The 14787-nt window shown below is 34.8% G+C and overlaps 3 protein-coding genes across 4 annotated transcripts; 2 read left to right on the top strand and 1 right to left on the bottom strand.

Annotated features, from left to right (window-relative positions):
* Window positions 1-48: 48 nt before the first annotated feature.
* Window positions 49-2563, bottom strand: LOC110999254 (engulfment and cell motility protein 1). The gene has a single exon (XM_022268224.2). It carries the CDS (start codon window positions 2426-2428, stop codon window positions 230-232), a length of 2199 nt encoding a protein of 732 aa, XP_022123916.2. The 5' UTR covers window positions 2429-2563; the 3' UTR covers window positions 49-229.
* Window positions 2564-4439: 1876 nt separating this feature from the next.
* Window positions 4440-9604, top strand: LOC110999275 (spondin-1). Of its 2 annotated transcripts, none has more exons than XM_022268255.2 (9): window positions 4440-5382; window positions 5821-6032; window positions 6324-6515; window positions 6625-6831; window positions 7338-7592; window positions 7977-8169; window positions 8360-8435; window positions 8899-9070; window positions 9334-9604. In XM_022268255.2, exons 1-9 carry the CDS (start codon window positions 5208-5210, stop codon window positions 9448-9450), a joined length of 1599 nt encoding a protein of 532 aa, XP_022123947.2. In that variant the 5' UTR covers window positions 4440-5207; the 3' UTR covers window positions 9451-9604. The 2 variants fall into 2 exon arrangements, with proteins under 2 accessions (XP_022123947.2, XP_022123946.2); XM_022268254.2 differs by having other exon boundaries at window positions 4444-5382; window positions 8360-8459.
* Window positions 9605-9791: 187 nt separating this feature from the next.
* Window positions 9792-14787, top strand: LOC110999227 (spondin-2). The gene is made up of 10 exons (XM_022268188.2): window positions 9792-9853; window positions 10052-10225; window positions 10708-10916; window positions 11346-11537; window positions 11986-12192; window positions 12393-12647; window positions 13696-13861; window positions 14024-14078; window positions 14307-14478; window positions 14654-14787. The coding sequence occupies exons 1-10, from the start codon at window positions 9829-9831 to the stop codon at window positions 14759-14761; spliced, it is 1563 nt and encodes a 520-aa protein (XP_022123880.2). The 5' UTR covers window positions 9792-9828; the 3' UTR covers window positions 14762-14787.

Here is a 14787-nt window from a genome sequence, read left to right as displayed (position 1 = left end):
TATAATCAATAATGGTACTGAATAAATAAGTAATTAAACTTTGTCCACTAATAATTAATATCTTAAAATCAATATATTAAATCACTGTATCACTATATATATTATTTTTTAAATGACAAAATCATTTAAAAATAATATTTTAAACATATAACTGGTCCAGCATTGAAAAAATGCACATTATATAGTTGTGCTCACAATAGATTAATATTTACATTAAATAACACAGTTATTAATTATTTTCATAGTAAAAATCATAATCTTCAGGTTCTGGTGGTATTTGTGGTGGGTTTTGGGGAATGTCTATCCCTTCAGCGTCAAGAAGACGAACTTTGATATCCATAGATAGTAAAGTCTCAAGATCATTATCAAAAGACTTGCTTGTCATCTTTTCTTTCAATAAAGCATTAATTCCATCAGTCCAGTAATCAAATATTTGCTCATCAGGTGCTACAAAATCTAATGAGGGGACCTCTGCTGCTTTTAATATTAAAGAGAATGCCAAATGAGGGCTACTGATTTTACCTTTCAAATCCTTCATATGGGGACATTCTTTGCCGACAACAACACACTTTATATCTGCAACAGCTAGCTTAGTACTCAATTCTTCTAAACTCGGTGTACTTTTTTCATCACACTCACCATAGTGAAGTATTTTATGATTTGGTGACAAACGAACAAACCAGAACTTGTCTTTTCTATTAATTTTTAAGTATTTTTTAAATCTTGTGCCTCCAACTAACACACCTAATCTTTGTTGTTGAATTAGGTCTATGATTTCAGGGGTTATTTTTTCTTTCAACTCCACAATGGGTTTGGCGTGAGACTCCCATACCTCTCTGTTTGTGCGTTCTTGCTGCCATAAGTGTGTGATTTCATTATATGTTAGTTCCTTCACTTTTTGCCTAAACTTATCAAAACTTTTTGGAGCTGCAGCTAAAGCTCTAGTTATCTGTTCACGAACAACACTCAATACTTTAACAAAATCCTCTGTGGTGGCTCTCATTTCTTTCCATGTTTTGTTCAAAAGAACTATGCAAATACAAAATAACTCTTCAAAAGGATGGTCATGTGTAAAAAATAGAGGATGATAAGTTTGTCCTTGCTCGCTAGGAGCTTCACCAATAAGCAATATTTCACACAATAGTTTAATCAATTCAACACTTGTCTTTCCAAAAGGGCATTCCAGCTCATCAGCACGACAACTGTTCCTCAATACTATTTTGGTATAATCTTCTCTATAATTTCGTGCAAAATAAAGCATACAATCCAGAGCCAAAACTCCTGGTGGTGTTTCATTGAAATCCTTTATTGGATCTATTTCACATTTAAAACCTAACTTCTTGAAATCCTTTGATAAACTACCAGTCTGCCGTCTAGTTGTAACTTCTATGTTTGTGTTGGCATCATTTTCAAAAGCATATTTTCTAAGTTCTTTAATTTTTTCTTGTGACTCTTGTTCCTGTGAGTCAGCCCTTTGACACATTCTTGGTTCCAATAATCCCAAAGTTAAAGTCTGTAAGACATACAGTTGATGAGCCAGCTCAGTTACGGAAGTTTCTTTTGATACATTGTTAGTAATCAAGTTTTCATAGATTTTATTTCGAACTTGCTTAGAACATAGTGTAGCTGCTATGGTCTTGCGCTTGGTCATATCAGCTTTCAAGAAAATTGCATTGATTAATGCTATGGCATTTTGCTGAATAATTCTATCTGAATTTTCTAAATGTGATATCAAACTAGGAATTGTTATTTCTTTTTCAACATGAGAGTTTTTTCCAGAACTATTAAGAACAATGTTTTCAAGTATTGAGAGACAGGACTGAATTATCTTTGGATCCTGTGTAGTAGTCTGATTACTGACAAAACTAACAACTTTATTTATAAATTGATTTACCAAAATATCCCAAGATATTATTCCATGATCCATGAGCTCAACAAAAGTAACTAAAGCATACTTCAATGCAGTTCCTTGGAACTTCCCAGTTTCTATGTTGCTTATTATTAATGATAGGCCTTTTTTATTAATAAATTCAAGAGCAAAAGTGAGGTCACTGCTAACAGTGGATAGCTTCATTAAAGCTTGCGTTTGTTCGGAGTCTGTACCTGTGTTTATTTTTGTTAAAATGTCCTGTACCGTCTTTGCGGGGGACTGTTCTAATCGGAGTACAGATCCGTTTTTGATTTCATTTCGATTCTTTTCTGTAATATAATTTTGATTATTACTCTCCGAGAACTGCAAAGCGTAATTAGTAGGATCTGGAAGCCCCCAAGCTTTACACAAGAGCTGAATTATGCTGGAGAGAGGCTGACTTTGATCGAACTCTATCAACTGTGGCACCTTATCAGGTGCATTTAACATTTCCACAGCAATCTTCAGAATTGTCGAATCTTTCGTCGCGGAAGGCATTTTTATTGGCTTTACAGACATTTATCCACCATTTGACAACAGACTTCCTGGACACGAAGGCGTTGAACAGGAAACAGAATTTAATAATTTGTATTCAAAGCACTTTAGGAAAACATTAATCACATCACAGACCAAGAAGCACAACCCAAATTGAACAAATAACAATGTACATCTTGACATTTGATATTCTCTTTTATTGTCAAGTTCTCAACTCTGACAGTTGCCAAAGCAAATTGTTTACGAGACATTGGCGAAATACCTCTTAAGTCGTATTTTTTGGAATTAAAAAAACTTACTGCCTAGTGTAGCGCAGAATTGGACTTTTTTATGTTCTCGTTAATCTGCCATCGGCTATCAGCCATAATCAGATATTTTATAAAGTTAATTTGGGTTGGGCGCGATTCCATTGAAAGTACCGTATGTGTTGTTGAAACGGGATTTTAGGTTAGTTCCTCTAGACCAGGTTTAGTATTAGCCATCTTTTTAGGCGAGTTACGTCATCTCCTGGAGTTATTAGATTCTTGGCCGGTTCATTTCTATTGTATTTCCCGATACCTACTACTGTTTTTGTGGATTACTTCTTTTACAATCGTGTATTTCCATATTTCTGACAAACCAGTGCGCACTCCAAATAGTTCGCAGTGCAATGTTTGAAATCTTTGGAGAATTTCGCAGTTGGGATTGCTAGCACAGCCCCAGAGTTCAATACCATATGTCCAGGGTCAGTCTAGATTTAGACTGACTTTGAATTTCAAGGAGGCTTCTGTTTTCTTGGCTTTATATATTTAGGTCAGTCTTCCGTCCAGTTGTAGTCCGAGATATTTCACACTGTTATTACTTGGTTACGGCTTGTCTTCCATATGCACAGGTGGACAGTCACCCTTTCGCAGTATAAATGTTACTTAGATTGAATTAGTTATGCTAGTATTGATTCTCCAACTCTGCAACCACTTGTTCACCTTATTGAACTGTTCCTGTAGTTTTAATGATGCGTTATACAGGTTCACATCGTCTGCAAACATGCAGTGTCATGTGCTGTTACAACATTTTATATTCAGTGAAGGACTGGACCAAGCACATATTCTTGTGAAACTGAGGCAGTGATGTAATAAAGCCTTTAAAGTTCTCCTTCATAACTCTTCTTTGATCTTGGTAAGATTTTAGGATCATGTAGAATGAGTTTGGTAAAAAGGTTTTCAGCTTGTTCAACTTTCCTTTGTGCCAAACTCTATCGAATGCCTGTTAACTGTCTATAAATACTGCTAAACAATACTTACCACTCGATGTATGTACTTGTTCTACAGTAGCATGTTTTTCTCCGATACCAAATTGGTGAACGCGTGTAATCTTGTTTTGGTTAAGAATTAGTTTTAGACTCCGCATAAAAGTTCTTTAGAAAACCCTAGACATTGTTGGAAGAAGACTTAGAGGCCTGTATGAGCTAGATTCTGTTGATGGTTCCCCTGGCTCTGCAATCATAACTATTTGTGATATCTTCCATAGGTAGGGTAGTACTGTATTCTATAAATTGTATTGTTAAAAGTACCTACTATCGATTTTCTAGGTAGTTTTTTTAAGGATTTCACCCGTTATTAGGTCGAAACCAGGAGCCTTTTTGTTTTCTAGATAGCTTATAGTACAATGAATCTGGAAAACGTTCTCGTACTACCCCTTTTTTTGGGAAACAGAGTGCCAAATAAAAAAGAAATCGCCTCACCTGAAGAAAGAGGCTCAAAAGGCATCAAGGCGACACGGTCACAGCGAGGCACAGGCAGGAGAGCGAGAGGCAATCATTTACAAAAACAGAGAAATGAATAGTCCTGAAAAAAAAATATTATAAATAAAAATAAATAATAAAAATCAAAGAAAGGGTTAGGTTCAGTTAGCGCGTGGAAGTGGTTGGGGGTGACCTTACCTCTCCCCCTTCCCTCACCCCCACTCGGCTCTAAATTTTTTGCGATGTTTTTTACTACGGAGCTGGTAAATTAAAACTTAAGAGCAATAATAAAGTTTCATTCATGCTCCTTAATATTCTACAGTTGATTGTAAATGTGAGGGTAAAAGAGCAAGCGAGGAAAAATTCCATTATCGACAACCCCGCACGTGAAGGATCGATAATTGTAACCTAGTTACGAGAGTTCAGAAGTCTGGAGTAGATATGGCTGCCATTCAAGAAGTGTCAGTTGTTCGAACTATTTCCTCGATTAAAGGAATTCATTTGAAAATGATGATGATGCAGTTTTCGCCGGTACGCGATTTTTAAGGAATTTCACAGGGAATCTTAATAAAAGATAAACAATAAGCGTATTATCCTTTAATAAAGTCTAAAATATATGCTATAATGCCTATATGTATATATCTATCTATGTACACCACAGACGATAGGCAAAAGAATCATGAAGTCCTGTGTATTTTTTACAAATGATGTAGGTTTTCTAGTTGTAAGATTTGATAAAAAAAATAGAAAATTAGATTTCGAGAAGACGATTAATGAGCATTGAGTATATTTTTAGCAAAACTTAACTTGGATAAAATATCCTGCATGTAAAACTTTAATATAGGATCTAAGATTTGTAATACTAGACGTTTGAACCAATTCACAAGTCCATTTTCACAAATAGTGTCATGGCTAGCGTATTATAGTCTAACGCGCATCAATCACTTAAAAGTAACTTGATACTAATGTACCTAAGATGTAATGGAGGTTCAGAATATAGTTTACTTCCAGTTTTCTTACCAGTCGCATACTGGATGAACAACATCAACACTACACAATTTTTTTAAATTTCTATGCAGGATTATGCAGTCAGTTCTGAAATTTCTTTTTTTGTTCTGTATTGCACAATATGTGTTTACTTTCCGTTGTGATCGGCGACCGTATGGTTCTCTGACACATCCCTCAGCACCTGATGGAAGATTCAAACTGGAAGTTGAAGGAGCGGACGAAACATATATTCCAAATCAATTGTACACAGGTAAAAAGAAGTATTTTTCTAGAAATTTATGAAAAACATTTATTAGTAATTCGAGCGGCTGCTAAGTAGTCATGCACAATGCATATTTTTTAGAAAAATATAATATTTTTTGGATTTTAATTGTAATTATTCCTAATGTCCGTTTTCAAAGGCGATTAACATTAAGCTATAAGTAAATACTAACAACATTTAAAATGGAACTTAGGCATATGGAAATAAAAAAGGCTTAATTAGTTATGTTCTACATAACTATACTTACTTGACTTAATTTTATGAACGTATGTAATTTATTCCCTTCTTTAATAGGTATCACATGCGATTACGCTCGCGTCCTTGGCAATAATGACTTTCAATGATCAAAATTTTATTTATAGCATTTCGAATTTACGTAGAAATTCCAAAATGAAAAACGACAATTGAAATAACAAAATTTTACAGTACGAATAACAGAAACGGATGGAGAATCAAGATTCACAGGTTTTATGATATCAGCTGAGGGCGAAGTGCGTCAAGATCCGAAAAATCCTCGGAAAATGATCACACTTTCGCCGGGAGATGTGACTCCTCGGAATTATCTCACTACCAAGTTCAGTAACCGATGTCATTTTTCAGTTGAACATGCTGTTGGTACTCCTAAGTCTTCAGCAGAGGTATAATACCTAGTTTGTACGTCTAAAATAACTGTAACTGGAAAAATCTATGTATTTATGGGTTTTTTACGGTTTCTGTATGAAAAATATTGCAAACGTAAAAAAACACATTCAAATATTACGATAGCAGACTTACTGCAAAAATGTAAATAATTACTTCAACGGTCCCACCGTTCAAATTTCAAGTATCAATCATAGAGACGGTGCTCGATAGTTAAACCGATTAAAATCTATATAGTTAAAAATGACCGAATATGAAAGACCGAACCATTGATCTTAAGTCTGTTATAGGTATACTGGCATGCTCCAGCGTCAGGCAATGGTTGTGTGACATTACGAGCGATGGTGGCAGAGAATAAAGAGAACTGGTACGAAGATGGAGGACCCTTGTCCCTTTACCTTTGTGAAGACATGCGACAACCAGACGATATTACCCCACAAGTAAACTATGACTGTGAGATTTGTGACGAAGCTAAATACGAAGTGAGTCATTGTCACTTCCTTCTATTGCTTTAATAAAGAGGAAAGAAGGAAAAACCTAGATTTTATTTATGTATTTATTTGGATTAATGAACGTTTTGCGTTTTTCTAGATAAAATTCACCGGTATATGGTCGAGGAATACCCATCCTCGCTTTTACCCTGAAAATGACTGGTTGCCCAGATATAGTGATCTTGTTGGAGCATCTCATGCGGCAGACGTGATCCTCTGGGCGCCAGGTTCCTTGACAACTGACGGATTCAAAGACGTCGCTGAGTATGCAAATACTACACGGTTTGAACAGGAAATACGGGAGAAGGTACAAAAGACAGAGTGATAGAACATAATATAATATTATACCATAGTGTGTAGTTACTGAAAAGGGCACACCTTTTCTGATTTTTGCTATATTTACCCTGGTGTCAGTTATATTGTTTGTCAAACAATATGGTACATAATATGGTTACTAAAATTAAAAAAATATATATCAGTAAAGATAAGGTACATATATATTGGTTTATGGTTTTCAAATATTTATCAATGCGTACAGAAATTTGTGTACTACTTATATACAAAAAGAAATTGAAATTGTTATATATTAGTAGTACACTTAATATTTTTTTTAATTCATTGTTTCTTTCATAATATCATAAATTTCAGCTACGTTCATTGTCTGTTAGTGACTGAAGTGCGACGGTTCAGTTTTTTATAAAATACAAAATTGCGGTTGCTTAAAAATGATTCATCCAACGTCTTGGTTTATGCCAGCAGAAATTGTTTTAACGTTTCCTTTAATATAATTTGGACCGATCAATAATCTTTCAGATTGGCAGCGGTGTCCGTACATTAATAAAAGGCAAAGGGCATGGATATCTAAAAATGAATTATCCGACTTACGCATTTATCCGAACGGATAAAGTCAACCATCTGATAACTGCCGCCGTGGGTATTCATCCCTCGCCGGACTGGTTTCTTGGGGTCAGTAGGTTCGAGCTATGTCAAGGCGACAGTTGGCTAACTGAGAGGGAACTTAATCTTTACCCGTGGGATGCTGGGACGGATAATGGAGTGTCCTATGAGGTATGAGCTTGAGCAAAATGTCACTTCTATAAAAATATTGGTTAGTGTTATATTAATTCGTTTAGGTTAGTACCTAAACGAATTAATATAACACTAACCAAGACGTTAAACGTTTCAAGAAAACCACTAGGTTTTCTTGATACGGTAATATCTCAGTTTTTGAAAAATGTCCCATCTTTTAAAATAACCTTCGCACAACTGATTTGTCTACTCAATAGACAATTCGGTTTCTTCGTGATATTTTCCAACACGGTTCGTGAGAATATAAAATGCGCACATTGAATTAAAATCCATTGACGCAAAGCCGGGGATCAAACCTTCGACCTTAGTGATGAAACTCAATTTTTGTCATCAATACATTTCAAAGCCTTTTGATATTTTCAGTCAGCGAATTTCCCAACATTCCCCCAAGCGGCCATTTCTCGAGTAGAGACCAGCTCGTATGACAAACATTCCCCATTCTACGAAATGGATATGAAGGAAATGCATCCGTTTGGGACGTTACGCATCAAATTAGTAAAAATATACACAAGAGACTGCACAAGCAAAACAAATGAAGAACCCTCGGAGTCTACAAGTAAGAGATATTCTTAAAACTGATTAAACTGGGTCGTAAATTGCTTGTTTTATATCCCTCTGCAGGTGCGAAACGTTGTTTTTTTAATAATTTGTAAAGACGTTATTCGTGTCTTCTGCGAGTTCATTAGGAATAGATAGTAATAGATTTTCGAGATCTTCCCGATAATCGAACTGATTATTACACACAGCTGAAGAAGGAACTTCGACAACGGAGCAACCATCAACAGAGTCCGAAGGTCTGTCAGAGCCAGAGGAGCCCTCAAGGTACCGATACACAGATAGCACAGGGTGAGCTGCTTTATACACACCCACCCGTTGACGGACAGGGCATTAACACACTTCTATGTCTGTTTTATTACTCCCCCCAATTTATTTTATTAGTATCTTATATATAGAATCCCTGTGGTGTGCTTTTTATTTATATTATAATTAATATACTCAATCATTTGAACCGTTTCACCTCTGCATTAGTTTTATTTTCGTCTGACATTTTTAGTAAGATTTTTCGGGTTACTAAACTTATTTGTCGGACGTATTATTTGTCGTAACTTATTATATATTTTATCATTTTAACTATGATTGTGCTCCTAATTAGCTAACTTATATAAATAGTACTTTTTTATCACGTAAGCATTTCACATGTTACCTAAATAAAATATGGAGTAACAAAACAGACATAAAATTGACCCCAGTGGAACTCCCGACGATATCTATCAACATTTTTCAGCCAACCCCCTCTGGTTACGGATCCGGAATCGTCCGAGGATTGCCCCATGACTCAGTGGTTAGATTGGACTCCGTGTGACGGTCCATGCGAGAATGGAAGGGTCTCGGGTTTTCAATGGAGAGAAAGATTTCACTTGGTTGACGGAGTTGCCGTGGAGAAATATGATCCTAATGTACGTCTATAGTTTTAACTAAAAATTTAAATGTGCGTGTGTGTAGATACTTTAAAGCTACTAATATAATATTTAGGACAATATAGGAACTAACATTATAATAACCATATGGACATATGGTTGTCTCATTTAATAAATAAATTATTATTATGAAAATGAATAAAATCAGTGGCGATACAACCTTCTTAAGTCTGGGACTCAAATTTCTGAATCGGGTACATGATGTGTTAGTTTATGTTAAAAGTTTTATCATATCTGCGTAGGTTGATCCATCTACGAGAAAAGAGGTTCCAAGATTTTGCAAAAATCACTACGAGGATTTTGAAAGACGGGAATGTGAAGATGATTGTGATGAAGAGCAGAATGAAGTCGCGCGTTAAACAAAGAAGAAATTACGAAAATTTCCATTTTAATTATAGATGTTTTCAATGAGATTATTAGATATATAGAGAATAGGTACAATTACTGTATATAAGCAGTAAACTATTAATATTATTTGAACTATGGACTTTTAATAAAGGTATTAAATTTAAATTTTGTGTTTCCATTTCTTGAAAAATAGCATCTAAATTAAAATGTTTCATTGCATTTCTAGTATAAATAATATTGTTTTAAAAATGAATGTTACTAAGCAAAAACAAATATACAGAAGTTTTATTTGAATCGCGATGGTGTTTAATCATCTTGATTAAAACAAATTAAAACGAATTCAGTTGTTGCATCACAATTGTGGAACATGGTCTCATGTTTGAAATAGAATGTCGACAATGTTTGGAATTACTGGTGAGTTTATTCATTGCTTTTAATATAAACGATTTTTAATATGTCATCACTACGTTGCCCACTAATTTATCGAGAATTATCAAGACAATAATACGGACTTCAAGTCGTTATGATTCGTGTATGAAGGTCTGGCTAAAACCAGTTTAACGCATATTTATAACAATTCTAAGTATACTAATTGTGATTAACTTCTAACAGGTTTAATAATTTTAATTTTCGCACTCAATCGCTACGAATGTTACGAAAGTGAGATGGGTTGCAATCGACGTCCCTTAGGCACTAAGACCGAACCTTTGCCTCCAGACAATCGATTCAAAATCGATATTATAGGCATAAATGATGATATGTACATACCTAGGCATCAGTACACAGGTTTGTACATTACATCTTTTCGTTATTAATAAGGAAAATAAAAATAAAAGTAATTTTATTATGTGGACATAGATTAGCGACTCCATAAACTGAGTGTGATTTTGGAGTCACAAAATGAGTTTGAGATGTTTTATATTTGGTGAATAAACAAATAAAATAATAGTACCTCATTAATAAATTTCTTTTACGGGGAAAAATAATCTTAATTTAAATTAAATTATTAATTAATTTAATTTAATTAAAATAATTAATTCTCTTTCTTAGCGGAAGGGAGGCACCCTTATAAAATTACGGTTGAAGAGTTAAAGAATCTGTAACTAGTTCTTGAAAACAAACTTCTCTTTAAATTGCCTATTAACAAAAAGAAAACAGACCGACTTGCTCAGATAGTTTTTAAAATTTATTTACTGACTGCGACAGACGTATGGTTATTTATTTTGTACTCTATATTCTTTAATTAGAATAATAGACTTAAATTTCAGTTCGTCTTTACTCAAACGATGGTGTATCGACTTTCATAGCCTTTACCATATCAGCTCGAGAAGATACCAAATACAACGAGAAAAATCCAAGGAAACCTATTTTATTGGATCCCGGGGCGATTAAAGTATCCCCAGATGCGCCCTCTGTGCCTAGTCCATGTAAAAATTCGGTTATACAGTCTGATATCAAACCAAAAAAGTCGATAGAGGTATGTGGGAATACATTTTTAAGCCAAGTGAAAACATTGCATGATCATTTGTTTTTATTAAAGGCAAATAGGTAGGTGATCAGTCTTTGTGCCTGACACGCGCCATTGACTTTTTAGATCTAAAGCATACCGGTTTCCTTACAAAGCTTTTCTTCTTGGTGAATGTGAGTCCAAATAGCCGGGTTTTTTCGACATCAGGGATGAGAGTCGCACGCCGAAACCACTAGGCCATTACTGCTCATACTAGAACTGAGCTATACTTACTATATCACGGGACACGTCCGTTAATTGTTTATTAAGAAAAATGTGTTAATGTAATTGATGTGCGATTGCGACATGAGACTATTGACTTGTGCGGCTACAGTTACGTAGGTATGCATATAGCATCAAGCGCGACCAATAAACACGTTTCTTTATTACATTTCATAGGCTGTGTGGATAGCACCAGCGAAAGACAACAAATGCGTTACTATATACGCAGTATTGGCAGTAAAACAGGATGTGTGGTATAATTCCGACGGTCCCTTGTCAAAGAGAGTGTGTGAGGATAGGCGTAACATGGAGGACATGCAGCCAGTTGAAAATGATAACTGTCAGGCTTGTGAAGATGCGAGATATTTGGTAAGGTGATAGATTATGAAAGATACATTTCCTCTACCATGCCATATTTGCGTCTGTTTCAGTAGGTTTTAGTATTAAAAATACTTAATATAAACAGTAAGACTAAATTTTTTGACAACTAAGGATTGCAGTTAAAAACGATATTTAATTCGGACGTAGACTGTATTCTGGCAATCTTTTTTTTATATTATAATATATACAGATGATTTATGAAGCAGGTTGCACTGATTTTACTCGTCTCTTTAGAACAACCCAGCTCTCTTCCAATTGATGATCAATTGGATGAAGCCAGGCTTTTGGGTTGGCCAATCCAAAGTTTTTGCATGTACGCGTTTACGTCGCCAAAATGGTACCGTAGAGCGTCGTCGCGTGTAAAAATGGAATCATATCCTGATAATTTTAATACCTGTAAGAATATATTACATATTTCAAATACTTGCTTTTTTAGCTAACATTTGACGGTATTTGGTCGTATAATACACATCCAGGCATGTTCCCAAAGACGCAGGAATTTGCCCGATTCAGTGACGTAGTCGGTGCTTCGCATAGTAAAAGTTTTAACATATACAAAATACATTCAGAAGCGAGTGCGGGACTGAAAATGTTAGCGGAACAAGGAAACACTACAAAACTGGAAATGGAAATATTATCACAGGTTAATTTATTTATTTAAATGGACGCATCAATACAGTGTAGTGTTGTTCAGTCTAGTGAACCCATCCCACAGCACTGAAATCTCACGGCGTCATTATCTCACGCAGAATCCAGGATCTTAAACTAGTTTTGAATATGAATAAATTTATACTTAGAGCTTAAATAAAACTGCTAATAATAAAAAAAAATATTTAATTCCAGTTGGGCTCTTCAGTCCGCACTGTAATAAAGGGTTCAGGCCGTTCGAAACCGGACATGGTAACTACAATGTCATTCAGAGTAACTCGACAACACCATAGAGTGTCACTGGTGACAGCCATCTTGCCGTCACCAGATTGGTTCCTCGGCGTGTCCAATATGGAACTGTGTGATGCTGTGACAGGTACATGGGCACCGAACTTGACCTTAAATCTTTATCCTTTGGATGCAGGGACGGATAGCGGTACTACTTTTGAGGTAACATCTTTAGTAACCTGGTTGGTCTTAACACCATTGTCATGCCCTAGTAGCTTTTCTTATACAAAATTAACAATTAAAGGATTTTGAACAACTTTAGGCGTTAGGTAAGGTAATTAATATTAAACCCGAAACGGATATAAAGTTTATCTCGTTATTAATTAAATATTATTATGCTACGTGTTCATTTTCCTGAACATGTTTTTAATACTCTATTCCAGATGTTTTATATAAGCATACTAGCTGCCCCCGCGAACTTCATTACTCCTTAATGCCTAAATCCTTCACTATCATATAAAAAATAGGGGTTAGGGTAAAGGGTTGAAAATTCAGGGTTATATGTATTTACTAATGCTGTATCATAAAAAAAATATTTTATGTCTAAAATTGAAAAAAAAAATTAGGGGTGGATTACCCTTGACATTTAGGGGGATGAAAAATAGGTGTCGTCCGATTCTCAGACCTACCCAATATGCAAACAAAATTTCATGTAAAGCCGTTTCGGAGGAGTCTAACCACAAACACCGCGACACGAGAATTTTATATATAAGATGTTATAATATTAAATTAATTGGTATCATTCATAAATTGCTAGATTTGATTTATTGACGGACAGTTCCAAGTTTATATATCCTAGAAGCAGTGATGACCCTAAAAAAGCATCCATAGATTTCCAAAAGATTTTAAAGAAACTTGCCTCCATCTCCCGAAGCATAACGGTTGCATGTTACACCACGTTCTATTCAAAACATTGCTACGCCATGGCTATCAGACTATTTAATCACCTTCCTAGAAGTTTTAGATCACTGCTGTGTAATGCTTTCAAGGGGAAGATGATTACATTTTTAAGGGCAAGGTGCCTTTATAAAGTGACAGAGTTGACCATTCGTTTTGATAACAATTATTATAATTAACTGTTGTTACTATTATGACAATCATAATTAATATATTATTTGTGAGGGCTATTTTTTTAAATAATTAATCAATCTAAATGTACTCTTATTTATTTTATTATTATTTAAATAAGAATTATGGCAAATTATTTAAGGCATCGAACGATGACACTATGCCCCCACAACCGATAGCTTCAGCGCCCATTAATAAGGAAATACCGAAGGAACAGATAAAACCGTTTGCAAAACTAATTTTCGAACTTACCAGAACTTACCCAAAATTATGCGATCCTGAAGAATCCTCTGAACCGCACATACAAGGTACATATTGTCCTGGAATAATCCCTAATTCGTACATATATATTAATTATACCATATTTATTTTCAATGGAGTTTGCTAGATGCATAAATTTGTCTTGTTTTATTTTATGATATCATATATTTCTGTAACATTTGATAAATATTAAGTTCTACTTGTTTCAGAAGAACATGAATATAAAGAAATTAACAATAATCAACCTACTACGCCACCTCCAGTGTAAGAAAAATATTTATTTATTAGAAATTCGTTGTATGTGTACATAAATATAGAACTATTAAAATAACTATTTCAAAATGGGTAGAAACAGGCAACTGGCCGCCTTATCGCTTTCAACCGATTCCTTAAAAAAATTAGGTTTGATTAATTCAAGTCGACATCTCAGGGATTTTTTTTTTCAAATATTTTTTTCCGCATTATTTCATATTTAGATAATATATGTTGCAGGGAAGTATCAATTTCCGTGGACCCCGATTCGTCTCCAGATTGTCCGATGACGGAATGGGAGGATTGGTTGCCGTGTGAAGGGGAGTGCATAGACAACAAACTACAAGGATTCCAGAGCAGGTTCCGCTATCACCTTGTAGATGGTATTGCTGTTGGAAAGTATGTGGAAAATGTAATATTTCGTCAGAAATTCTATTATCCTTTGTTTAAACATTATCTAGAAATTTAGATGAAATTCGTGCTTGACGATGGGTCTATATGTAAGTGATAATATAGAATTTAAGGTTCATTTTGAGCCATGTACAACAATAGTCTAAGCTGATGTACTCGTTTTCTGATTTTCACAGGGACCGTCTTATGCAGATAAAGAAGTATCCAGGTACTGTCAAGAAAATTATGAAGACAGTGAATTACAAGCTTGTGAAGAACCTTGCAAGCAAGAGGAAGATTCTTGAGCTTACAATAAACTTATTCCAATTGA

The sequence above is a fragment of the Pieris rapae genome, chromosome 10 (genome assembly GCF_905147795.1).
Source record: "Pieris rapae chromosome 10, ilPieRapa1.1, whole genome shotgun sequence".
Classification (NCBI taxonomy): Eukaryota; Metazoa; Arthropoda; class Insecta; order Lepidoptera; family Pieridae; genus Pieris; species Pieris rapae.
This window is presented reverse-complemented; position numbering and strand designations above follow the sequence as displayed.

Coding starts and splice junctions, on each gene's coding strand:
- LOC110999254 (XM_022268224.2), bottom strand. CDS start 2,428: ATGTCTGTAAAGCCAATAAAAATGCCTTCCGCGACGAAAGATTCGACA.
- LOC110999275 (XM_022268254.2), top strand. CDS start 5,208: ATGCAGTCAGTTCTGAAATTTCTTTTTTTGTTCTGTATTGCACAATAT. Junction 7,593..7,976: donor ATAATGGAGTGTCCTATGAG/GTATGAGCTTGA, acceptor TGATATTTTCAG/TCAGCGAATTTCCCAACATT. Junction 9,071..9,333: donor TGGAGAAATATGATCCTAAT/GTACGTCTATAG, acceptor ATATCTGCGTAG/GTTGATCCATCTACGAGAAA.
- LOC110999227 (XM_022268188.2), top strand. CDS start 9,829: ATGTCGACAATGTTTGGAATTACTG. Junction 10,917..11,345: donor AACCAAAAAAGTCGATAGAG/GTATGTGGGAAT, acceptor TACATTTCATAG/GCTGTGTGGATAGCACCAGC. Junction 14,079..14,306: donor CCTACTACGCCACCTCCAGT/GTAAGAAAAATA, acceptor TATATGTTGCAG/GGAAGTATCAATTTCCGTGG.